Here is a 26958-nt window from a genome sequence, read left to right as displayed (position 1 = left end):
AGACAAAGGCTTTGCTGTGTGAAGACGTCCCCAGCTGTGAGCTGACAAAGAGGACAGCAGGCATGGCTATTCTGGCAAATTCAGAGTATTTGCAGTGCAGCCGTCCACCCCCGGAGAACAGCTGAGAATAACTCTGAAGGTCTAATTTTATCCACTTACACATGCTGTGAAAAGCCCGTCACGGCCTGTGAAACTTTAGCATTTTTCATACATTTCTGTTGTTAAAGCTGTGCTCCTCTATGCTAACATGCATGCTTCATAGTATTTATTTTGGGAGTCCTTCAAGCAAGAAACCAAAGGACTCTTTGAGCAACAACATGCTGAACTGACTGGGACTTCTGCCTTAACATTTATTTCTTTACTTTTCATACTAAACTCCATTTTGGAAATAGGACGTAGCTAGTTTGTCCCATTTTCCTTTGTGCAGGAAGAAAAACAAAGAATCCAGGTGATCATGTCCTCTGTGACAGCTGATCAACCCCCCCCCCCCCCCCCCCCCCCCCCCCCCCCCCCAGTCTCACTGCCAGCCCCTCTGGATACAATAACAGGTTCTGTTGCCTGGAGACTCCCACAGAAACAGGAAGGTGTGTATTTTTATCTTTTCTTTCTGTATTCTCTACCACACGTTTGCATGCTCGACACCTGTAAGGAATGTGTTAAGTATTATTCTTTTCAGACATGGCACAGAAAGAGTTCAAAGACACACTTACACAGTATAAACCAGGACAATATGGACCAACAACATGATCGCACATCACAGACATGTAGAAAGACACACACGTATAAACACACACACACGTACAGTACACGGGCAGCACGCTGAGAACAATGGCTCGTTTCTTCTTCTACACACATTTTCTTTGTTTACGTGTTTAAAGATACAAGAAGGATTTACAAACAGGTACGCAACTACAGGAAACAAACATGAGACATGAAACTTGAAATATTCTCTTTATACCATTTTTAGTCATTATTGCAGTCTAAACAATATGGCTTTGTCTAGTGAAAATTCCTATCTGAGCTAGAAAAATGATGAAACCCAAAAGAGAAAAACGTGTTTTATGGTGTTTATGTCAACTTTTTCATTAATCTTGATCCCTAAAGTTACTCTAAGTTACAAACTCATGGAACAATGTATTGACCATACATCATTGCACCACTAACCACTGAAACGTCATCGGATCTTTTAAGAATAACCAACATGCTTTGTTTTATTGTTTAATGTCCATATATTAAGGTACTCTCACTAATAGATTTTGTTTTAATTTACAGCACATCTATTTGAATGCTATATGACAAATCACTATGATATTTATTTGGATTAAGAGATGCAGGATGCAGAATATAAGCGAGCTCCTCAGGCAGTGAGATGCAACAACTCACAGACCAGTTTCCTCAGTCTATAGTTACATTATCTATTCATTATAAATACCTTTGAGGAAGGAAGAGGCATTGGCAATTTGCTTAGCAGTGGTCTTTGGGATGCATGCGCACACTGAATGAGCTTGCTGTGTGTCTTCTGCAGGCCTGGTACATATGATATATATAAAAAACAAAAGCAAGCATGCATGTCTTTGTGACAAAAGAAATAGTAAGGTATCACCAGTATTTCTTTGGTCTTGATGTTGATGAGCGTCAGTCAAGGGAAATGTATACATCCAAAGAGAGAAAAGGTTAGCTCAGGTGGGATGTGAAGCAAATTTAAGTGTGGGAAAATACCAAGCCAAAAAAGAATAAACAATAAAATATGGATAAAGGGTTGAAATTTGGGGGAAAGCAGGAATCAGTTAACTCAACTCAAAGACTGTGTGACAGGAGATGAAAACATCCGGTAACCCCCAGCTTCCTATTGGTCAATGCTTTGATTGTCTCTGGTGCTCACACTGCTTAAATGATGATGACTTGGTCTGGCCATGGCATTGAGCTGTGCACACAGCTGTGATTTCATCCTGCAAAGCAGATTCAAGCAAGCCAGAAGCAGCTGTTTGCTCATGATCAACGATATCTTGGGTAGAATTCTAGAGATCTCTAGAGATCTAGAGATCTCTAGATCTCTAGAGATCTAGAGATATCTAGATTCCAATCTCAATGACTGAAAATTTACATTCTGACAAAAGTTTTTAAGATGTTTAAGTTTCACCTCTGTAAATGTAATTAGGCGATCAGATTAGAAAAGTCTAGCTTTTAGAGGTGGAAGTAGAAGGGTAATTATGACCCCTTCAGTCAGCACACGGGAACTTTGGTGGAAAAAATTCAGCTTCTGCCTGTGTAATCTTTTTAGGTAGGAGATAGAAAATGAATATTACAGTACAATATAAAACTATAGAAAGCGATGCTGTTAATTGAGTAGGTGTGACCAAAGGAAATAAATCATATTTTAGTGTTCTGGGCCATCAGGACTCCTGGGATTTCCAGAAGATTTGATGGTTTGAACAGTGGCGCCTGGGAACCCCGATATATGCCTACTAGAAATCCTAATATCAAATACATTATTCCAAAAATGTCCAGTCTAGTGTCTTTGAATGAGTGCCAACAGCTGTCTACCTCTTTGACTCAAAATGAAACCCTCATTTACAATTCCTCTGCTAGAGGAGGTGATATGAAGGCACATGTCCTAAAAACTCAAATGTTGATTTATTTTAATATAAAGATCTACACAAGGTTTGTAAAAATCGAAAAGCCCACGGTGGCTGTGCCATTTAAACCCAAAAGCAAGTGGACATGAATCCACTGTCCTCCAGTGCTGTTCTCCATGATGGCCACAAACTGTCTGTCCTCAAATAAGAACAAGGGCAAAACAACTGAGGTGTAAGAACTGTGCTAACTGGCAGCTGAAAGGTTGCACGACATTGTGGTAAATAAAGGGCGAGAATGACCCAGTCATCAAAGAGTAGAAAAAACAAAGTAAAAGATCTCTAGAAAGGCAGTGTGTAGCCTTTAACAGTTTGACAAGACCCCCCCCCCCCAATCTGTTTTGATCCTAAGAAGGCCAACATGCCCCAAATCTACACTCAAACCCTCACAAATACCCCAGATAATTCCCTTAGTGTCTTTTTGCTTAACCCAAAGATTCCCTCAACCCTCTGCCCCGTAGCCTGACCCGAGCCAGACCGGACCCTGAATTTAGGGTTTATTTGATTCGTTTTATGTTTCTTTCTTTTACTTCTTGAACATGTCCTGTAGAGGTCCAGGCAGAAACTTGAGGACGGTGTCAAGAATGCTCTCCTCGTCCTCCTCATCATCATCTCCGCAGCCTCGTGGGATCGCTTTCTTCGGGCGTGTCAGGGACCCCTCGCAGGCTTGCTCCATAGCCGCTTTTTCCTCCGCCTCTTTCTCCTCCTTCTTCTTTAACCCATACTAGACGAAGAAAAACACCGGTGATGTACAGAGAAATTAATTAAATGACCAGTGAGAGCACTTAGTACACGCACCACAACAAAACAAATCCCACCACTGGACCCAAATCTAAAATATACCCAGATTAATGCCCAGGTTTTTTTTAGCTACTCTGACAGCACATCTCCTATGACATCCAGTCTCAGTGCTGTCTGTTCCACAGTCAGCTGCCTTGCTAAAGGTTAACCTTTAAGTGTTTCCTTACCTTGTCCCTGATAGTCTGCCGTACTTTTTCCCTCTCTGCCTCCATACGGGCGTGTTTTGCCTTCCTCTCCTCCTCCTGCTGCCTCAGCGCCTCCTGTCGCTCCTCCTCCTTCTTGGCTGCATCCGGGTCCTTCTCCTCCTCCCCGCCTAGCATCTTACCCATGTCTTTGGTGGCCCCTGCAAAGAAAACATAGAAATACTGTACACTACTTAATTCATTTTTTAATCCTCACATTAAATGTTTCCAAGACCAAAGAAACAAGACAAATAACTTCCTGTTTAGATTGTTTTAAGTTGCAGCAGTAAAGAATGCTCGTAATCAATTTGCAGCTGTTATAATGTGACTGATTCAAAAGATCATGTGGAGCTGACACCTGCTTCTGTTGTATTAAAAACACTGCGTTTGCATTTCTGAGGATTAGGTGGTGAACAGGTTCACTGACGAGCTTCAGTGTCTCTTGGAAACAACACGGAAGAAGAACAGCCAGCTGGAAAAGCTTCAAAGAAACACCGAGACGGAGGAAGACACATTCTTCCATCTGGTGTTGGCCATCTGTTATCCTGTATACCTGTACCTCCACATTCTGGTAATAAACGTCATTCAGACTCAGTGTAAGTCTTCAAAGTTTCTGGTCACAGCATGTGATGGATAGATTCAAACTTTGTGAAAAAGACTTTAATATGAAGGAGTCAGAAACTTTCACATGCAAATATTAGTCATTTAAGCAACAGTGAAAATGAAACAAAATTAAATATTTAACATAATTTGTCAAGCAATATGTAGGTTCTCAGTCATCCAGGTCACAGTAGTCTCTGGAGCTTGAAAAAGGATCGACTGGACTTCTTTTTGTTTCTTTCAGACGTTCCTCCTGAAGGGAGAAGTGTAAATATGCTGCACACTAGACATATCATAAATATAACAAATTAAATGGAACTATAGCATTTACTGTAAAAGAATGTGTGTTTTGGTCTGATGTTTTGTGTCTACAGGACCCAGATGAGGCCGTTAACAGGTGGTGTCAGACTTGTGTGAAGCTGCACCAACTGCATCAGGCAGCTCCGACAATTCTGAACCAGATTAATCTGTAAACTGTTTGAAATGGCTTTATTAAATTTAATAATTAGACTCCTTATTCCTGTTTTGTTGTCATTCCTGTTCGATGAAACGAACACGCAGAAACCAAAAGGCTTAAACAGCAGCACACACACACACTCTTATTATTTAAATTCCTTCAATTGGTGACCCCGACATGATCGAACAGGAATGTTTTTGATTTTCAGATGTTTTTATTTGTGTTTCTTGAGTTTCTTGGGAATAAGGAGTGAATTTGGCCACTAATAATCGCCGCTTCGAGGTTCCTCGCGACAGTGCTGACTTCCAGACTCTATCAGTGACCAGGAGATCTCCACCTAAAGGTTGGCAGAGACCTTTTCTAAATATCTGCATACTGAATTGTATCAAATTATAATGGTCACTGGTGGTAAGACAGGAGGAAGGTGTAATTCGAGCCATTTCACACAGGTGTAAGAGTTTAAGAGAAAAAAAATGTTTAAGAGAAAAAAGAGTTGAAAAGAATAAAAGATTTTAAAAGAGTAAAGAAATATAGGCAAAATGAGTCGGACAGTGTTGAGCCCATGGGCCGTCTGATCAGCGGACCGAACGAGAGTTCTTCTCAGGGGGTTTTCAGGTTTAGAGGGCCTTTGGTTTTTCTGAAATCTAAAGCAGAACATTTGTCTTTTACTCATATCCTTTGGAAAGTTGAGCGGCATAAACAGTGACGCGTCTGTCTACAGCTCCCGGTAGAAAAGTTGATAGAGTGGTGGTCTTCGCGGTTCTTTTCACGAACCTTGATCTCAGAAATCCATAAAAGCAACTAAAACCCTTTAAAAGCCTCAAAAGATAGAGATAAAGAATAAAGAGAATAAAGAAAAAGCAAAAGAATACAGAGAAATGAAGAAATACAGAAAAAAGAGTTTTGTAATAAAAATAAAAATCCTAAAAAAAGAAAAAATATAAATGATACCTTCTTAACATTGTTTTTGTTCTTGCAGTTTGGACTGACTGACTGACTGACTGAGGACACTGGGTGTAGAAAAGGGGCTCCGATTAAAAAGAGGGTGAAACTTCAATAATAACTGGTGATGTAAAATTATTTCTGTGTAAACTTCCAAGCACAGATATTAAGCTGAAAGCTAAAGTTTAAAGGAGAAATCTCTCCATCCTAATCAGGTAAAAGTTGATCTTTGGGTCAGAAACTAATTAAGCAATCCCAAAATTAGGTCACTTGGGAAAGAAAAATCTACAACAATAATGAATATTGAAAAAAACTGATGGATGCTTGAATGTGTGTCTGTGTGTGTGTAAGGAGGCCTCCACGTGTCTGTCTGTGTGACTGAGTACTGCTGTGTATTTGTATTGTCATGTGTGTTTTAGAGAGAAATAGGAAATAAGGACAAAATATTTTGAGGTGAATTTCTTTGCAAAGTATGGTGTCATTTGTTGTTTAAAAAGGAACAGAGTTTAGAGGAATAGGACAGTTTTCCACTGGTCAATATTAGCTGTTTTGTAATGTCATAGCTGTGTGTGTCAGTGTGTGTAGGAAAGAAAAAGGAAAAGAGAATGGTGCCAAGGTTTTAGCATTGCTGTGTGTGTGTCTGCATTTTTATCTCAAGGAAGTGTGTGAGTGAATCTAAGTGAGAGTCAGAGAGAAGGAAGTCGTGTGTGTGGATGAGAGTTATAGCTCTAAGTTTCTTCTCTTCTTTTTCTTTTCTTTAATTTGGACTGAGATGGTTGTATAAGGGAATGCTGGTCAAAAGTTCTCTGAAGGAAGGTTTGGCTTCCGATGCATATGAGAGATAAGCCAACCACAGATGGATAAAAAGACAAAAAAAACCTTGAAAAATCACAAAAAAAGGAAGTCAGGAGTTTATTGCTTTAAAAATAAATAATGAATAAACAAAGCCAGTAAAATAGACTAATGCCTTGAAAATTTCAGGTTGAAGTATTTTTTGCAAATTATTAGAGGTCACTTTTTCCAGAAGATTGTTGTTAAATTTCAAGAAAAAGTCTACGTGAGAAGCTCAGTTTTAGTAAAACCTCAAAAGAAAGGTTAGAAAAAACCAGTGCATGTAAATACTTTGTGAAACAGCTGAATCTGAGACCCAAAACAAAGTGCCAAACTTTGAGCTGCCGCTCTGCTACAGAGTAAAATATAGAGAACTAAAAACTATTTATTTGCCCATGTAGGATAAAATACAAGATACAGATTTACTCTTTTTTGCATTTACATTTATTTGGTAGATTTGTTTAAAGCTAAGATTTAGAGAAAAGCAGAGAACATTTGAATTTTAAATGTCTAAACAATTTGATATTGAATCCAGCATTAAAGGAAAAATCTCAGAAGCTAATAATATAAAAATCAGTATACCCTTTAGATAAATAAGCTAAATTAAGGTAAATTATTGAGACAAACACAGTTTATGTCTCAAAAAGAAGGGATATGGACTAGAAGAAAAGTAAAGATTTAACTAATGAAAACCTCTCAGTTTTATTCTAACAGGAGCCTGAACAACAACACAGGAGACTGGACTGATAGCTACCAACAAAGAAACTGGTGCAGATCGAGGTGTTCAAGCTCATCCTAAGATCTCCTGAACAGACTGACAGCTCCATAAAATCATATTTTAAAAAAAGGCTCCTGGTGCTCAAGAAGGAGGAGGCCAACCATCTCACAAACAGGTGACCTGAGGGTTCTTGACCGATGATCTTTGTGTACAAGTCTGAGCCCAGGAGGAGAGTCATCAACAGGAGATATCCTTGACGTGGGGAGCGTTAGGCCTTATGCACGCTCAGTCACAGGGTCAGTGAAGAACCAGATCACATTAGAGCGTCAAAGGTCAAAGAACTCCCAGGCAGAAAGCAATTGATTTCAATGTTTTAATTTCAGTTATGCTATATTCAGTAGTATGACTCAACTACTATTGTAAGGCCACCCCTACAGGGGCCAGAATTTTGTGGTTTCAAGAGTATAATTTGTTTAATGCTTCCTCCAACACTAACTGTTGTTTTCTCTTATAAATTCCCATGAGGCCTCAGGGGGACACGCCCTGATTTCAGTTAGACGACCAAAGATGACAAACCTGCACTGAGCTGCATGTAAGGTTGACAAGCAATGGTGTTGTGAGTATGACCTCTGACCCTAAAAGTATCTACATTTTGACTAAAGACTGTCCATAACATTTTTATTTTTATTTTTGTTTTTTGTGGTGAAAATCCCACTGCAGGGTTTTAGATTTAAAAGCATAGAATTACACAAAATGACAAAAAAAAAAAGCTAAAGCCTTTATTTCACTGCTGAACTAGTAACAACTGCTGATGTTTTAGGTCAAAGTTATGCATTTTTCCCCTTCACAATTTAGTAACTTGAGGTTTATGAAGCCATATTTTGTCTGCCATAATTATACTTTTTTGGGGTACAGACCCTTACAGAATAAATATAATCTTGAGTCCAGTAGAATACTTTGAAATGATTTTGATTCTCTAAGATATTTTATTTCCACAGATTTTCATGCCAAAGGAGTCAGAATTGAACAGTAATTTTATAGTAATTTTACAGGTACAGACAAACTTATCCAAGAGCTGTTTAAAACTAGAAAACTGATTATTTTTAGGTATTTTGAGATTCATCCCATGTTTTGTTTTTTGTTTTCTTGTGTTCTTTGTGTTCCACTCTAGCTCACATAGAAGGTGTGTCAAATTTTAATTTAAGGATATTCATTTGCATTTTGAATTTTCTGATGAGTTTGAGACCACAATGCAAAAGTTAACTTTACAATTGGATGAAAAACGAGACAGCTGACACTGACCTTATTAAAAAAAAAACAAACATTTGCAATGAAGAAGCAGCTTACACTCACACACTCACTCACTCACACACTTACACACACACTCACTCACTCACACACTCACTCACACACAGTAGCTCATATTAGTTTTTTGCTTGATCTGACATTTAACTCTAGGTGCATTAAATCAGGTTCACTTTTGGTGGATTGAATCCACTTACTTAGTAAATTAGTAAACTAGTGGTGTATGAAAATTGCAAGTTAATTTTTCTCAGGCTGATTAACAAAATAAAAGATTTATAACTAAAAGCCATTGAATAAATACACTCTTAGAATATTTATGGGCATTTTGATGTCCTGTCTTAGTTTGTGTAAATTTAGTCATTGACCCACAGACCTGCAGTGCATTGAATTTTGTTTCATTGACAGGGAAAAATTGGAACTTTCTTCACTGGACTTTTTCCACAGGTACCTGAGATCATACCTGAGACATTATGCGCCTTTCAGAGGAAACTAACCAGGATGACGGCCAGATGTGAATAGCTGTTGTCTAAAGAGGTGCAGGAATGCATCTCAGGGACGAGTGCTGACTACTGTGGCTTGAACATCCATGGCTTTGGTGAATATGAGCAGGCTATGCTGAAGGCTGAAAGAAGGCTGCATATATATAACTATTACCTGTGCACTGATCACTGATCATTTCTTTATGTTTGCAGTAAGATTTTCATCGATTGGAACTGGATTTGACCCTGAAGGGATGCAATCCACATTTTTTAATGAATTTAAGGAAAATTATTAGATAGTGACTGTTTCATGTTACTGTTTGTCATGTGGGCCAATTTATATGCAGAATTTACTTTGGACTAGGGCTGCAACGATTCATCGATTAACTCGATTAAATCGATTCTAAAAATTTATCGACACAAATTTACTGTGTCGATGCTTCGTTTAAACTCTGCAGCGCTCAGCTGTCTCGGTGTAAGCGGCGCTCCTCACTAGCATTAGCAGCATTAGTGCTGACGTTTTTTTGTGGGTTTATTGGGGGCTGGCAAACCAACATAGAACTGCATTACCGCCACCTACTGGACTGGAGTGTGAATCACTCACGTATACACAAGCACACATTCTAAAAAGCTCTCCGTCGCTGCGATGGATTTCATTTAACACAGAGTGGATCATCACTAGAGTTGCCACCTGTCTCGTAAAATACAGAACCCCGTATGTTACGGGACTCCGTGGAATACGGCTCCGTAACATGCCGTGTTCCGTACTTTACGGGACGGGTGGCAACTGTCGCTGACATGCATTTCCACGCCTCCACTGCTCTCTGTGTGTCTGTGTGTGTTGTGCTCGCTGAGAATTTCAGCTGCTATTTTCGTCTTTACTTCAGCTGTAGCTACCAGAACTGGTTTGCTAGCGAGCGCGGGCCATTAGCACTAGCGATGGTTCGGTACCGGAAGGCCCGCCCCCCCAGGACCGAGGGGCTCCTTCAAAATATTTTTTATACTTTAATCCCTTATTAGTGACTAAATATAGACCTGCAGTAGAAACGTATTTTCGAGAATGCTTGTGAATACAAAGCATTACACCATTACTCACACATGCGCCATGGCTCCCGCAGCCACTAGTTTTTCAAAACACTCATAGCAGGCAGCGGTTTTAACTGCGCAAGCGCAAAGAGACGAAGCTGTGACGGTGAGCTCAAGTAGTGAAAAAGGAAACGTTTTTCCAGCGTCCAAAACAGCAGCTTTTTCTTTTAGTAACCACCATTAAATCTGTGAAACAGCTGGAGGTCCTTCATCAAGCACCTGATCAGCAAGTGTTAAGGTGAAGAAAAGAGAACTTTGTAGCTGCTCCATTCACCGCTGTTTGTTCACATGGCGAGAAACTGCAGTACGGAAGTTAAAATATGCAGATAAACTGTTAATAAAAAAAGTATTTCTTATCCGATTACTCGATTAATCGCTGGAATAATCGATAGAATACTCGATTACTAAAATAATCGTTTTATGCAGCCCTACTTTGGACTGATTAATTTTAAATGCTAATCCACTTCACTGAACAACATTGACACACCAAAGACTAATGCTTGTTTTCTTTTTGTTTTTCAGGCCATAAGAAAGTATAGAAAGTAGGTACATCCATTATAAATATGACATTATTATACCCTGTCTTAATTTTTTGCTAAATTCACAATCACAATAGTATAAGATTGATTTTCACAAAAATCCTCTTCTGGCTCTTAACATCAGTGCAGTCCTGGCTGACCACCCGAGGTCAGGCTGGTGAAGTTGAGGTCAGAAATGTCTGACCTCAGGGGATTGAAGGGAGAAGTGTAAATATGCTGCACACTAGACATACCATAAATATAACAATTCAAATAGAAATATAGCATCAAGTAGCATATTGCAGCATTAATCTTCACAACAAGGTGAAAGTGTTGAAATAACTCTGTACAGCAGACAGAAATAAGACTGCATAGAGAGACAACAAAATCACATGCCGATGATTTACTGTAAAAGAATGTGTGTTTTGGTCTGATGTTTTGTGTCTACAGGACCCAGATGAGGCCGTTAACAGGCGACAGTGAAGGGCACAGAAGAAGGAACTGATAAGCATGCTACATGCTTGCATATTTCAATAACTGTGTAACTGTGTCAAGTCTGTGTATAAAAGTTGAACTAAGATAGAGAGCGGTGTCAGACTTGTGTGAAGCTGCACTGACTACATCAGGCAGCTCCGACAATTCTGAACCAGATTAATCTGTAAACTGTTTGAAATGGCTTTATTAAATTTAATAATTGGACTCCTTATTCCTGTTTTGTTGTCATTCCTCTTCAATGAAACGAACACGCAGAAACCAAAAGGCTTAAACAGCAGCACACACACACACTCTTATTATTTAAATTCCGTTCACTCCTCTCATCCCAAAGGCTTCTTCGGTTCTCAAACCAAATGGTGGAGAGACCCAGGTATTTAAACCCCAGTGTGCGTAGTCCCGTGGAAATGGTTATGACCCTCTGTTGTTCACGTGCATAATCACATGCACCAAGGTGTGAAAGGAGGCGTGGGTCATTACAATCAGTGGTTTCAGGTGAACCAATTTGGAACTTCGCTCCATTGTATCAAGTGGCCTATTGAGGTCACTGGAACAAAGGTGTGAATGGGTGTTGAGGCGCCTGGGGAGGGAGCTCAGGACAGCACTGTAAGTGGGGGAAAGCTGGTGACGTAATCCACCTCCTCTGTTCAATGATGGTTGTTCAGTATGGTTGGACAGCATTCCGAGGGAGGCTGAGGACATTGAGTCCAAATGGACCAAGTTCCACACCTCCATTGTTCAGGCCGCTGCATGGAGATGCAGCTGCAAGGTGGTTGGTGCCTGCCATGGTGGTAATCCCCAAACCAGATGGTGGACACCGGAGGTGAAGGGAGCCATCAAGCTGAAAAAGGAGTCCTGTCGGGCCCTGGTCCTGTGGGACTCTGGAGGCAGCTGATGGGTACTGGCAGGTCAAGCAGAATGTGGCTCGGGTTGTAGCTGAAGAAAAAACTCAGGTGTAGGAGGACTTTGGGGCGGCACAAGACTTTCGGACAGCCTTGAGGCAATCCTGGCAAATCAATTCAAGGAGAACATGCGAACACTCCTGGTCCAACTGGGGAGGGGTCCAGAGAAAACTACAAAGTCCAACATTGTGCTGGCAAAGTTACACACCGACTCAATATTAATTCTGGTGATCTCCAGTTTGCGTAACCGGGTGTCATTACTGCCAACATGAATTATTTTGCCAAATCTTCTTCTAGCCTTAACCAGCAGTTTCAGATTTCCTTGAATGTCACCTGCTCTGGCCCCTGTTATGCAGATGATTCTCAGCTTTATCTATCAATGAAGCCAGATGACACACATCAATGAGTTAAACTGCAGGAATGTCTTAAATCATTAAGGTCTGGATGACCTCTAATTTCCTGCTTCCAAATTCAGATCAAACTGAAATTTTTGTACTCGGCCCCACAAATCTTAAAAACATGGTGTCAAACCAGATACTTACTCTGGATGGCATTACTTTGGCCTCCAGTAACACTGTGAGAAATCTAGGAGTCATTTTTGACCAGGATATGTCCTTCAATGCACATATTAAACAAATATGTAGGACCGATTTTTTGCATTTTCATGCATTTATTACTTCTAGGCTGGACTATTGTAATTCATTATTATCAGGCTGTCCTAAAACCTCCCTGTAAAGCCTTCAGCTGATCCAAAATGCTGCAGCTAGAGTACTGACAGGGACTAGAAAGAGAGAGCAGATTTCTCCCATATTGGCTTCTCTTCATTGGCTCCCTGTTAAATCTAGAATAGAATTTAAAATCCTTCTCCTCACCTACAAGGTCTTGAATAATCAGGCCCCATCTTATCTCAAAGACCTCATAGTACCATATCAGCCCAATAGAGCACTTCACTCTCAGACTGCTGAGAACCAGTCTGACAGCTGAACCCTTAGTTATGCTGCTATAGGCCTAGGCTGCTCGGGGGTTCCCATAATGCACTGAGTGTTTCTTTTCATTCACCTCTGTTTATACTCCACTCTGCATTTAATCATTAATTGTTATTAATCTCTGGCTCTCTTCCACAGCATGTCTTTTTTTCTCCCCTCTCAGCAGATGACTGCCCCTCCCTGAGCCTGGTTCTGCTGGAGGTTTCTTCCTGTTAAAAGGGAGTTTTCCTTCCCACTGTCGCCAAGTGCTGCTCATAGGGGGTCGTTTAGACTGTTGGGTTTTCTCTGTAATTATTTTAGGGTCTTTACCCACAATATAAAGTACCTTGAGGTGACTTTGTTGTGATTTGGTGCTATATAAATTAAACTGAATTGAACTGAACTGAATAGAAACACAACATCAAACAACAAACAATAATCTGCAAGGAAAATACAGCTTCATAATCAGATGGTCCTTTTATAAATGAACACCAAATATTAATTTACATAACTTACCTTATTTGATAGATACTGCTCTGAAGGATCAGAAAACTCGTAAGGTAAGGTGAAGGCAAAGATCACCTAATTCATGAGCTGTATATCCTCACACATAATAGATGTTTGCACACACACACCTGTACATAGTTCCAGTACTGCCTCCTCAGCAAGTTACAGGGAACATTTCACAGCCCGGTCCTCCCACCAGCTGAGCGCTAATTTGTCATCTGCGGGTTTGCTGCCACCACACAGCACTGCAGGGCAATTAGGGCCACTGCATGAGTCTGCTGCTCAGCAACAGGAACAGCTGCCCCTGGGCTCACAAACCCAGGAGGGAACCTTAAAGCCACATTTCTTCTGAGTAATTTACTCAGAATTGGTCTCTTTAGGCTCCTGTGTGCAAGAGGTACTAATTCAGGTTTTTGCTGCAATATAACAATAAATAACTATATACATGTGACAGTTTATATGATTTGTAATTAAATTTGGTTAAAATCAATATTTAATGACCACCTTCAAGCTAATTTTGAGCCTCAGAGTAAAACAAAACAAAAGAAAAAAATAATCTTTTTGCTGTTTCCTTCCCTTTCCTAAAATGATCAACCTCAGCAGTGAGACACATTCAGCCTGTAGTTTGGCTCTGGCTTAAGAAAAGCATTGGGCTAAAAACCCAGTGCCAGCCAGGCTCTCCTCTCACCAGTCCCTGAGAGGCAGATCAATACTCAGATGAAGTTTTCTCTGTGCTGGACGATCCATAATACATACACTCTCAGGTGGTCCTGTATTTACTATCGATTAGACGGAGGTAACAACAGCAATACTGATAGGCCAGGGGGAGTGGCTCTGAAAAGCAGCTCCTGTGACAGATCTAAGTAAGAGGTAAGTGTGTCCTGGAAAAGGAAAAGAAGGCTAACAAAGAAAGTGGAGGGGGCAGAGTTTTACCTTCTTTATGACATATGAAACATACATTTGTATTACAGAAGATGCCAAGAGTCAATAGGGAATCTTTTTCAATTCAATTCAATTCAATTTTATTTGTATAGCACCAAATCACAACAAACAGTCGCCTCAAGGTGCTTTGTATTGGGGGTAAAGACCCTACAATAATACAGAGAAAACCCAACAGTCAAAACGACCCCCTATGAGCAGCACTTGGTGACAGTGGGAAGGAAAAACTCCCTTTAACAGGAAGAAACCTCCATCAGAACCAGGCTCAGGGAGGGGCAGTCATCTGCTGAGAGGGGAGAGAGACAGAGATTAATAATAACTAAGGATTGAATGCAGAGTGGGGTATAAACAAAGTAAATAAGGTGAATGAAAAGAAACAGTGCATTATGGGAACCCCCCAGCAGCCTAGGCCTATAGCAGCATAACTAAGGGAGGGTCCAGGGTCACCTGATCCAGCCCTAACTATAAGCTTGATCATAAAGGAAAGTTTTAAGCCTAATCTTAAAAATAGAGAGGGTGTCTGTCTCCTGAATCCAAGCTGGGAGCTGGTTCCACAGAAGAGGCGCCTGAAAGCTGAAGGCTCTGCCTCCCATTCTACTCTTAAGTATCCTAGGAACCACAAGTAAGCCAGCAGTCTGAGAGCGAAGTGCTCTGTTGGGGTGATATGGTACTATGAGGTCTTTGAGATAAGATGGGGCCTGATTATTCAAGACCTTGTAGGTGAGGAGAAGAGTTTTAAATTCTATTCTAGATTTAACAGGGAGCCAATGAAGAAATCCATGAAGTCACTACTAGTTAAAGTGAAAGGAATACTCGGCTCTACAGAGCTCTGACTCTTTGTCAGCCTGGCTACGGTGCTGAAAACAAACCTGGGCTTGTTCTTATTTTCTTCAATTAATGATGAATAGTAAGATGTCCTAGCTTTACGGAGGGCTTTTTTATAGAGCAACAAACTCTTTTTCCAGGCTAAATGAGCATCTTCTAATTTAGTGAGACACCATTCCCTCTCCAGCTTTCGGGTTATCTGCTTTAAGCTGTGCGTTTGTGAATTATACCACGGAGTCAGGCACTTCTGATTTGAAGCTTTCCTTTTCAGAGGAGCCACAGTATCCAAAGTTATACGCAGTGAGGACGTAAAACTATTGACGAGATAATCGACCTCACTGGGAGCAGAGTTTAGGTAGCTGCTCTGCACTGTGTTGGTACATGGCACTGAAGAGCAGAGTTTCTGCCATTTAAATAACAAAATGTTAACTGACCAGGTTCTAATGTACCCTTACAACTGTCTGTCATTCAAGCACTGGACTTTCCATGTTCTCACTGACACACCTAAACCGTGTGAGCCTTTTTGTAGTTGAAATCAAACAGAGTGGAGTTTTGCTCTGAGTAGCCTTCAATGGGCCTTTAACAGGCTTGTTAGCTCCCACTGGCACAGGGATAAGAGCTCATGAATAATACCCATAATACATGCACACAAACATCACAAAGCATACTTTCAAGCTTCCAGTTTTACCTGCATTGTGTTTTGGGCTTTGTGAGTGAGCTGAGTGAGCAAAGCATGACACAACAGAACCTCCTGTGACACCGCTCAGTCCTGATGGTGAGTGAGTCTGTGTCCATGCTAGCAGCTCTGTGAGGCTGCAGTTGCTGCAAACATGGTTGGTTTTAGCTCTTATGAATTCTTTCTTCTTATGTAAACGTGTCTGTTGGCCAAGCGGGGGGGGGGGGGGGGGGGGGGGGCTAATGAGTTATTAGTTATTACTAGTTATTAAACCACACGGATGGCATGTAAAGCTAAAATCAGCATGCTAACATGCGTACAGTTATAACACTAACATGAAGCTGCAGTGGCAATCAGCACAAAGCCCAGCTGAGACTGATTTCTTTCTTTTGGTTATTTGATAATATATCCATCTCATTTTTACCTAATTGTGCTGCTTCAGCTCAGCCTGCCTATGACTGCATCTCTGGATTAAAGGCAGTAGCAGCTATCTGATGTTTCACTCCAGCGTGGACCAAAGTGGATGAACCATCAGATGGCTGCCACCTTTAGCATGGTTAAAAAAATGCATGCAGTAAAGAGCTTCAGGGTCATAAAGTGCATTTACCATGTGCACAGTGTAATGGGACTGTTATAAGTTCACTTCCCAGAGAGGGAAGCTCACATCCTTTCTCCATCCGCCCCCTCCTCTGTCCTTCTGTTTGTCCTTGTCTGTTCCTCGTCCCTCCCCCTTTGCTTTAGTTCCCCTTTCTTCTGTAATAAAGTGGGACTAATTTGATTATCTGACATTGCCTCTGCTTCTTTAACCACTTCAAAGAACTGCTTTACTCTCACTTTTATATTTTGCTCATTTCTCTCTCTGTATTTGTGTCTGTGATCCCATTACTGTCATTGCAATCATTCCTGTTCCCTTCCCTTGCTTCTCATCCATCTCCCTGCTCTACCTTTACCACCTCCAACAATACATTGGAGGCCAGCTCACAGATGTCCTCTGCAGACAAAGATAGGTAGTTTGAGGGTAAGTGCTCAAACGCCCTCAGTCCTTGCACTGTGCATTCAATCACTCATGACTTCACTATTTCCCCAACTCAACTCTTTGTGCCACAGGGGTCATAACACACAAAAGCTCTCAGCTGGAAGGGGAAGAGATGGAGCGTGATATTTGCAGCATGACTTCATCAACATAAACCAGATGCCCAAACAGGCAGACACTGGGCAGCAGGAGCCTCTGTGGATCAGTTTTGATTCATTTAGTAGATTTGGCTGAAGCTGATTAAAGAATAAAGTGGATAAAAGTCTCAGCTGTGTGTGGACAGATAACAGCAGCGACAGAGAGAATGTCCAAAGAGGCTGAAATGGAAACTTAAGAGAAGATGTCTTTGTTATATTTTCTGCAGTATTTATAATTGTTATCTTTAAGTGCCTCTGCACCCCATCTGCCCACCTGGAAGACTGATCTAACCTGTGTGGTGAGCAGGGAGAGTTTTATAAAGCAGAAGAAAAGGAATCAAGAACAAAAGGAAATTTATAAAATTTATCAGGCGGTGGCCAAATCAAAAACGCGGGTGTGGGAGGAGTTCAGTGAGACCATGGAAAAAGACTTTCAGACAGCATAGAAGCGATTCTGGCAAACCATCAGGTGGCTCAGGAGGGGAATGTGGTGCTCTACACACACCGTCTATAGTGTGGGCGGGGTGCTGCGGACTTCAACTGAGGCTATAGTCAGATGGTGGAAGGAATACTGTCCATAATTTTTATGGACAGAATTTCTAGGTGTAGCCTGGTGGCGGAAGGCTTCTTCCTTGGTGGCCTCAGAGTCTCATCTCTGCTCTTTGCAGATGATGCGGTCCTGTTGGCTTCATCAGGTGGTGGCCTCCAGCTCACAGTGGAACAATTCGCAGTGTGAAGCGGCTGGCATGAGAATCAGCACCTTTAAGTCTGAGGCCATGGTCCTCAGCCAGAAAAGGGTGGAGTGCCCTCTCTGGCTCAGGGACGAGTTCCTGCCCCAGGTGGAGGAGTTCAAGTATCTCATGGTCTTGTTCACAAGTGACGGGAGAAGGGAGCGGAAGGTCGACAGATGGATTGGGGCTGCGAAAGCAGTGAAACGGACGCTGCACCGGTCTGTTGTGGTGAAGAGGGAGCTGAGCATAAAAGCGAAGCTGTCGATTTACCGGTCAATCTACGTTCCTACCCTCACCTATGGTGATGAGCTTTGGGTAGTGACCGAAAGAACAAGATCGTGAATACAAGCGGCAGAAATGAGCTTCCTCTGAAGGGTGGCTGGCCTCTATTTTAGAGATAGTGAGGAGTGCGGCCATTCAGGAGGAGCTCAGAGTAGAGCTGCTGCTCCTCCACATTGAAAGGAGCCAGTTGAGGTGGCTCGGGCATCTGACTAGGATGCCTCCTGGGCACCTCTTGGGTGAGGTGTTCTGGGTATGTCCTACTGGTAGGAGGCCCCGTGGTACACCCAGGACACGCTGGAGAGATTATATCTCTCAGCTGGCCTGGGAAAGCCTTGGGGTTCCTCCGGATGAGCTGGTAGAGGTGGCTGGTTAGAGGGAAGCCTGGGCTTCTGTGCTTAAGCTGCTGCCCCCACATCCCAGCCCCGAATAAGCGGAAGAAGATGGATGGATGGATGGATTAGCAGCATGGAGGCAACTGTTAAAATACATCATAAATCTAAATTTGGACACTCTGCAAACTCCAGAAAAAGCCGGTTCTGGGTTAGCCAGGCAGAGCTGAAGCCATTTTGACTTATTATTTAATGTATTATATTAAAATCACAGTTTGTTTTGTGTATTATAGTATAGTTCTGTCTCTGTTTGGTGGTTGGTTGGTGGATCAGCGGCACAGTGTTATGTTCAGGACTTTCTGCCACCCTTATTTTACATTCAGGCAACAACACAACTTGGTTAGCTTTAGGAAAAGATCACGTTCATGTTGCAACAAAGGCAGTGAGTCATGAGTACAAAGACCAGTCAGAGTAACACAGTTAGAACTGGACACTCGGGGAAATGGTACTAGCAGTCCTAGTGGAAAAATGGATATCAAAGAAGCAGGTATTAGATTTTTCAGTTTTCCGGTTTTAAAACTGTAAAATGTTCAGTTATCGGGTCATCTTTTACTCACTGAGCTCGTCACAGTAACAGAAAGTGAACAAACAATAAAAAATAAAAATGCACCACTGACTCCTCCTCCAGCCGGTCAGATGGATGGCAGCACTGTTGGATAATTTGTCGGGGGTGGAGAGATTTGAAAAATGAAGCTCATTTTAATAATGGATTACCTCCATTGCCAAATTAGGCCCTCATAATTCACAGAGTGTCTGGATTCGCCCCATCTATCAGATGTGTGGGCAGTAGAGACGGGGTGGCCTCGGGTACACTGCTTGTTTAACCCTTTGTCAGTAACACACATCCTGCTGAAGTGCTCTTGAGGCCATAAACTGTGTGGTTCTTTTTGTGGCATCTGATCGCCATGCCGGCCGGCTTCCTATCACTGCTGTGTCCTTATCTCCATCACGCCTGCACAGGAAATGAGAAGGGTAGCTTGACCTGCACGGTCAGGACCAGTTCACGCTGATCTTTCAGGGAATATCTGAACATCTCTTATTTGAGCTTCTTTATGAGAAACGACATCACATGTTTGATTTCCTCTGAAAGACAGAAGCATCCATATGATGCACAAAATGAATGAACTGATGGCAGCAGACAGACTCACTGATCACATCTTATCATTTGGGTAAATGACAAATTTCAAATATCCACATGGCTAATATAGTTCCACCTTTAAATTAATAGTAATACATTTTCTGTGAAATCTCACCTGATATTGTTGCCTCTTTAAATGACCCTGATGTTTGAGTGAACTTGAAAGACACAAATAGACGTGCTGGTTTGTTTTTGAGGTGCAGTGCGATGAACTTCAGTGTTTACAAGTATGCAATCATTTCATCTGAGGATTAAATGTGATGAAGGGGGGGTTTGGATATTTGAGCTCACGATGCTGCAGACCCCCAGGGGGACTCTCTCTCCCGCGTGTGGCTCTGCTGCAGAGTGCTGTTCACTGGCTGGTCCTTGGATCGATCACACTGCCCTGGACTGATTAATCCAACACAACATGGAAACTCTGATGAATGTGATTTGTAATTAAATAACCAGTAAACACAAACTGAGGCCTGCAGCTGAAATCTATGCCTCAGTCTGCACCGATGAAATGCTCAGGAGGTCCTAGAACTAATGACATTGGAGAGGCCCAGCCTGAGAGTATGTGTCAAACTAGATTAGAAAAAGTTGGCTGCTGTGTGATTTTCATGTGCTTGTTGTGTTTTACTACACATCTAAATCAAATTAGCTTCTGTGTGTGTTTGTGCACATAAAACATCAAACTTTAGTTAATCTGAAGCAGGTTTAATCATTTCCACGGGTGGAGAATTCACAAAGGTTTAAAAAAGGCTAATAAAACACATCAGTGAACAAATCTCTGACTATCATCCACGTGTGGATTTTTTCAAAGGAAAAATTAACTGTAATAGTTGCCGGTGTGTCTTCCACCTCACTTAGAAAACTACAACTTATATTTATTTAAGAAATCAATCCATCCATCTTCTCCCTTTTATCCTTTTCTGGATCGGGAGGAGGGGAGGAATCTATCCCAGCTGCCATAGGGCGAGGTCACCAGCAGGTCGCAGGGCTAACATGGTCACATTCATACCTATGCCCAGTTTAGAATCACCAGGCAACCTAACCCCACTAACTGTGTGTATTTGGACTGTGAGAGGAAACCAGAGAACCTGGAAAGAACCCACACAGACACTGGAAGAACACGCAAACTCCACACAGAAAGTTCCCGGCCAAGGTGGTGGATTCAAACCCAGGACTTTCTTGCTGTGAGGCAACAGTACTGACCACCATGCCACTGTGCTGCCCCTATTTAAGAATGAAGTTGTAAATTTAGTCTCAATCATTACAGGCTGGTTGAAGATTTTTTTATGTTGAAGTTTCATGATTTCTTTTTCTTTGAGTTGATCAAACTACACTGATTCATTCCAATATCAACACTAGTGACAGTGAATAACTGAGTCCAAAGGGTTGGATACAGGAAGCACAAAAACTCTTCTGGAAGTTTATGTGTCAGAAACAGGAAAAATAGGCAGAGTAAGAATCTAACATGGAGTCACAGAAGGCCCAAAACGACACGTCTCCCAGCGTAAGAAAAGCAGGAACACAGGGAGGCAGGCACGCTGAGGGAAGAACACAAAGGGAGAACTAAACTCTGAGACACTAGAACGGAGAACATAACTAACTGGGAAATATACAAGGAACAATATATATACAACCTGAGAATAAAGTCTCAAAGTCCAAAAACTCAGAAACACCAAGCAGTGACCCAGGACCCTCTGACAGGACCCTCTGAGGGCAAAGAGTGGCGGCCCTCCACCTGGAAACTTCCAGCTATTCAAAGGTGTGTCTCTAACTCATGGAGATTATGTTTTGCTTCAGTTCGATCCATCGACAGACCAAAGCTCCAGAAACCTTACAAAATGAACATTGTGCTCCTAACATTTTCTCCACTGATGTTTCAAATGTCAACAATGATTCACTGTTAATATTGTTTAAATTGTTTAAATGGAGATTTTTCTCCCCCCAAATTGTTTTCTCCATCCATCCATCCATCCATCCATTTTCTTCCACTTATCCAGGGCCGGGTCGCGGGGGCAGAAGCCTAAGCAGAGAAGCCCAAGCTTCCCTCTCCCCAGCCACCTCCTCCAGCTCATCCGGAGGGACCCCAAGGCGTTCCCAGGCCAGCCGAGATACACAATCTCTCCAGCGTGTCCTGGGTCTACCACGGGGCCTCCTCCCGGTGGGACATGCCCGGAACACCTCACCCAGGAGGCGGCCAGGAGGCATCCTAATCAGATGCCCGAGCCACCTCAACTGGCTCCTTTCGATGTGGAGGAGCAGCGGCTCTACTCCGAGCCCCTCCCGGATGGCCGCACTCCTCACCCTATCTCTAAGGGAGAGGCCAGCCACCCTTCGAAGGAAACTCATTTCTGCCGCTTGTATTCGCGATCTTATTCTTTCGGTCACTACCCAAAGCTCGTGACCATAGGTGAGGGTAGGAACGTAGATCGACCGGTAAATCGAGAGCTTCGCTTTTACGCTAAGCTCCCTCTTCACCACGACGGACCGGTGCAGCGTCCGCATCACTGCAGAAGCAGCCCCGATCCGCCTGTCGATCTCCCGTTCCCTTCTCCCATCACTCGTGAACAAGACCCCGAGATACTTAAACTCCTCCACTTGAGGCAAGAACTCATTCCTGAGCCGGAGATGGCACTCCACCCTTTTCCGGCTGAGGACCATGGCCTCAGACTTAGAGGTGCTGATTCTCATGCCAGCCGCTTCACACTCGGCTGCGAACCGTTCCACTGCGAGCTGGAGGCCCCCCCGTGATGAAGCCAACAGAACCGCATCATCTGCAAAAAGCAGAGATGAGACTCTGAGGCCACCAAGGAAGAAGCCTTCCGCCACCTGGCTACGCCTAGAAATTCTGTCCATAAAAATTATGAACAGAATCGGTGACAAAGGGCAGCCCTGACGGAGTCCAACACCCACAGGAAACAAATCCGACTTATTACCGGCTATACGGACCAAGCTCTCACTGTGGTTGTACAAGGACTGAATGGCCCGCAACAATGGGCCAGACACCCCATACTCCCGCAGAACCTCCCAAAGAACACCCCGAGGAACACGGTCGAATGCCTTCTCCAAGTCCACAAAGCACATGTAGACTGGTTGGGCAAACTCCCACGCACACTCGAATATCCTTGAGAGGGTAAAGAGCTGGTCCAGCGTTCCACGACCAGGACGAAAACCGCATTGTTCCTCCTGAATCCGAGGTTCGACTAACGGACGCACCCTCCTTTCCAGCACCCTGGCATAGACCTTACCGGGGAGGCTGAGGAGTGTGATCCCCCGAAAGTTGGAGCACACCCTCCGGTCTCCCTTCTTAAAGATGGGGACCACCACCCCGGTCTGCCAATCCAATGGCACTGCCCCAGATCTCCACGCGATGTTGCAGAGGCGTATCAACCAAGACAGCCCTACAACATCCAGAGCCTTCAGGAACTCAGGGCGAATCTCGTCCACCCCAGGGGCTCTGCCACCAAGGAGTTGTTTAACTACCTCAGTGACCTCACCCCCAGTGATGGTCAAGTCATCCCCCTCATCCCCAGACTCTGCTTCCACTACAGAAGGCGTGTCAGTGGGATTCAGAAGGTCCTCGAAGTATTCCTTCCACCGTCCGACTATAGCCTCAGTTGAAGTCAGCAGCACCCCCCCCGCACTATAAACAGTGTGAGTGAAGCACTGCTTTCCCCTCCTGAGTCGCCTGACGGTTTGCCAGAATCGCTTCGATGCCGTCCGAAAGTCTTTTTCCATAGCCTCACCGAACTCCTCCCACACCCGAGTTTTTGCTTCGGCCACTGCCCGAGCTGCATTCCGCTTGGCCTGTCGATACCTGTCAGCTGCCTCCGGAGTCCCACAGGCTAACCAAGCCCGATAGGACTCTTTCTTCAGCTTGATGGCTCCCTTCACCTCCGGTGACCACCATCTGGTTCGGGGGTTACCACCACGACAGGCACCAACCACCTTGCAGCCACAGCTCTGAGCAGCCGCCTCAACAATGGAGGTGCGGAACATGGTCCATTCGGACTCAATGTCCTCAGCCTCCCTCGGAATGCTGTCGAAGTTCTGCCGGAGGTGGGAGTTGAAGATCTCCCGGACTGGGGCTTCTGCCAGGCGTTCCCAGCGCACCCTCACAATACGTTTAGGTGTGCCAGGTCTGTCCAGCATCTTCCCCCGCCACCTGATCCAACTCACCACCAGGTGGTGATCAGTTGACAGCTCAGCTCCTCTCTTCACCCGAGTGTCCAGAACATACGGCCGCAGATCTGATGATACGATTTTTTTTGTAATTTGTTTTCTCATTAAAATAAAATAAAAAGACAACGCAAAAACAAACAAATAAAACTGGTGGAAAATCAATTTTTACTGGATGGTTTTTTATGACGCTGATGTCCCAACACAACAAACTCACACCTCATATCAAAAGGTGTATATACATACATACATATATATATATACATATACATATATACACATATATGTGTGTGTGTGTGTTCAAATTTGATATGAGGTGTTTGTTGTGTCAACTGTGTCCCCATAAAATTAATGTCACTCTGTTCCAAGGAAAAGGTCACTGCACTCAACCACACCACTACAGGAGGTAAATTACAACAAACACAAACATCCGGGGATGGATGGATGGATGGATGGATGGATGGATGGATGCCAGTTTTAACAACTTTATCTGGGTTGATGGTGTTTTTATTTGTACAAATGTAACCACTTTTTTTAGCTTATTAACTCTCAAAACTATCAATGCACTATTATCTAACTCAGCTCAGGTATGTAACAGTAAATGTGGCAACTTTCAAGAGAGGCAAGAAGATGATTTTAATTTGATGTTTGTGCAATAAAAATGCAAGAGGCAACAATGTGCTGTCAGTAATGAAATTATTCAATTGTTAAGAATAGGATGCAGACACACTGTGTCATCCTTATTTATTTCAGCTGATGCAAATCAGCAGCTTAATGTGTGCACGTCTTTTAGGACATGTCTGTATAATTTCTATAATTACCATCAATGTTCCAGCAGATATGCATCAATTATACAGGACAGCTGGTTAAATAAAATATCAATGTTTCATACAAAAATACTTTCTATGGTTAGTACCAGTTTGGGGGTTTTGTTTCTTATAAGAGTACTTTGTAAGTATATCTATTTTTAAAGTATGAATGGCTTTTAAAAAGCAAAACAATTACAACACAAACACATTCAAAGATTATGTGTTTTTGGCAGCTGTCTCGATATCATTCTAATATAATTCATTTATCCAACATTTTAAGCCACAACATTTACAGAGATGATATGTACCGTGAATGAGCATAGACATGGCTTACAGACAACAGATAGATGCCAGTGATGTCAAGACATGAAAACTCCTCACAGTGCATGGAGGTCTCCAACCAAAGTCCAGCACCCTGAGGCTCTTTGAACAGCAGAAAGAGGTGGATATTAGTAAGTGCTCCACAAATGTCTCAGCCAGCTGAAGACAGATGATGATGAAGAACAGGAGATGGAACTATCATGGACAACCAAGCCCCTGCATGGGATGCACCATGGACAGATAGAGGAAGTGGCTGACATCAAGACATCCTACCAGTGGCTGGAAAAGGGTGGACAGCACAGAGGCTCTGATCATGGTAGCACAAGAACAGGCCATAAGCAACACATCCATTGAGGCAGGAGTCTAGTAGATTTAAAATGCACGCTGGGAATGCGTACACTGAGAGGGACAGTCAAGCAGCTGGGTTGTTGTACAGAAACATCTGTACCACATGTGGATTAGGAGTCCCATAGTAACAGTGGCTGTGAACAGCAGGGTTAAGATCCTGTGGGACTCTGAGTTCCAGACAGACATGCCAATCAACCAGACATAGTGGTGGTTGATGAGGAGCAGAAGACTGCAGTTGTGCTATCCCAGGTCACATGACCCATGAGCCGGATGCAACTAATCATCAAATGTAGACTATCTTCACCTGTTGGACCATCACTCAGCTGTTATGCTACTAAAAATCTTTTCATTTGTTGAGATTACTGAAGCAGTCTGTCTACAGCAACATGTGAAAGTGCCAAAAGATTCAGAAGATACAAAAAGCAAGTGTTGAAGGCAGCAACGCTAGCTCACTTTAGAGCAAGGGAACAAGATTAGAAGAATCAACTGGATGAAAACTGAGCAGAAGAAAGGAAAAAGGAGGGACGGAGGAGAGCAGATATAAATGAGAGCTGGGAGAGGGCAGGCTCAGCTATAAAGGAATAAATCTCATTTCATTCTGGCTGCTGGTCACTGAGCTAGATGAGAGGGCTGATTTAAGGAGACGTGACCTCAGTGCCCCTGGGGGACCCTCACTTACAAGAACATTTACCTGGCCTTTTTTAATGTCTCTCTCAGTGAATGAGTCCAACCTCAGCCGGTGCTAAAGCCTCCTGGGGTGTAAATCAGGGTCTGGGTCAAGAATATAGAATTAGAAATAAAATGCAACTAAGAGCATAAAGCGTATGTAATCATCGCGATAATCATCCTGTCATGCTTCAGCTCTTGAGTGAAATAAACTACATGGCAAATGTATCAAATATCATTATTTTTAGTTTTTAAAGACAAAAAGGCCAAACTAGAAGAACAGAGCGTGCATATGTCTGCTGCAGCTGGACATGCCTTTGAATAAATCATCTCTGCATGAAGATGCACATTTAAGTGAGATTTTAAAGTAAGAAAAGTACATTATGAGAGAAATCTAAAAGCTTCCCCAGCACAGCATCTTCTTGTGAGGATGTGTCTGCAAACATATTCCTGACTTTTTGCAGCTTTCTGGAGAATTTGCAGGATTTCTCATCCGGGAAACCTTCCCAGGATGAGAGGAGCCATTGGCCAGTCTGCTGAAATAGCCTCAGGGGGCAATGAACCATTTTTGGGAGTTTCTGGTGTAGCCCAGGATTCCAACCCACCATTCATATTTATGAATGCAGATAAATCTACTAAAAGTCTAAATCATTGTCAGCTTCTAGCTGATAGTTATCTAATGCATTTCACCCTAGGCAATCCCTCTTTTGCTGTCCATGTGGACCATCCACATGCAGCCATGCCAGCTCAACCATGATTGGTCAATAAAGCTAGGACTACAGGCAGGCCTCGAAGAGAAATCAGAAAGCCTGCATATGTATATCCAGATATCTGCTGGTAAATTTACAGAGTATCTTAATAGAAAATATCTCCAACTCCAATGTATTTTCAGGAAGTGCATTTTAGGGCTGCAGTTGGGTACTTACCACCTAGAGCTTGCTTCATTACAAAATCCATGGTTCCTGCTGATTAGTACAGATGTTCGTCTTCAAGCCAGAGACAAGTGAGCATGCAGCCACCGAGCCTGGGATCTTTGAGAGCCTCAGTACTTTCCTCCTCCTCTGTCGTGATGCCGA

The 26958-nt window shown here is 42.8% G+C and overlaps 1 protein-coding gene across 1 annotated transcript; it reads right to left on the bottom strand.

The window, feature by feature from the left end:
- Positions 1-528: 528 nt before the first annotated feature.
- On the bottom strand, positions 529-26958 carry LOC115775461 (complexin-2). The gene is made up of 3 exons (XM_030722998.1): positions 26809-26958; positions 3602-3777; positions 529-3357 (listed from the first exon to the last, which is right to left on the bottom strand). The coding sequence occupies exons 1-3, from the start codon at positions 26837-26839 to the stop codon at positions 3160-3162; spliced, it is 405 nt and encodes a 134-aa protein (XP_030578858.1). The 5' UTR covers positions 26840-26958; the 3' UTR covers positions 529-3159.

This window comes from Archocentrus centrarchus, unplaced genomic scaffold (genome assembly GCF_007364275.1).
Source record: "Archocentrus centrarchus isolate MPI-CPG fArcCen1 unplaced genomic scaffold, fArcCen1 scaffold_143_ctg1, whole genome shotgun sequence".
NCBI classification, from domain to species: Eukaryota; Metazoa; Chordata; class Actinopteri; order Cichliformes; family Cichlidae; genus Archocentrus; species Archocentrus centrarchus.
The sequence above is the reverse complement of the archived record's forward strand: the minus strand, read 5'-3'. Positions and strand labels throughout refer to the sequence as shown.

Excerpts from the sequence above, each read along its gene's own strand:
- LOC115775461 (XM_030722998.1), bottom strand. The coding sequence starts at position 26,839 with ATGGATTTTGTAATGAAGCAAGCTCTAGGTG. Across the intron at positions 3,778-26,808 it reads AATGAAGCAAGCTCTAGGTG|GGGCCACCAAAGACATGGGT; the intron begins GTAAGTACCCAA and ends TTTTCTTTGCAG. Across the intron at positions 3,358-3,601 it reads GGCAGACTATCAGGGACAAG|TATGGGTTAAAGAAGAAGGA; the intron begins GTAAGGAAACAC and ends TTCTTCGTCTAG.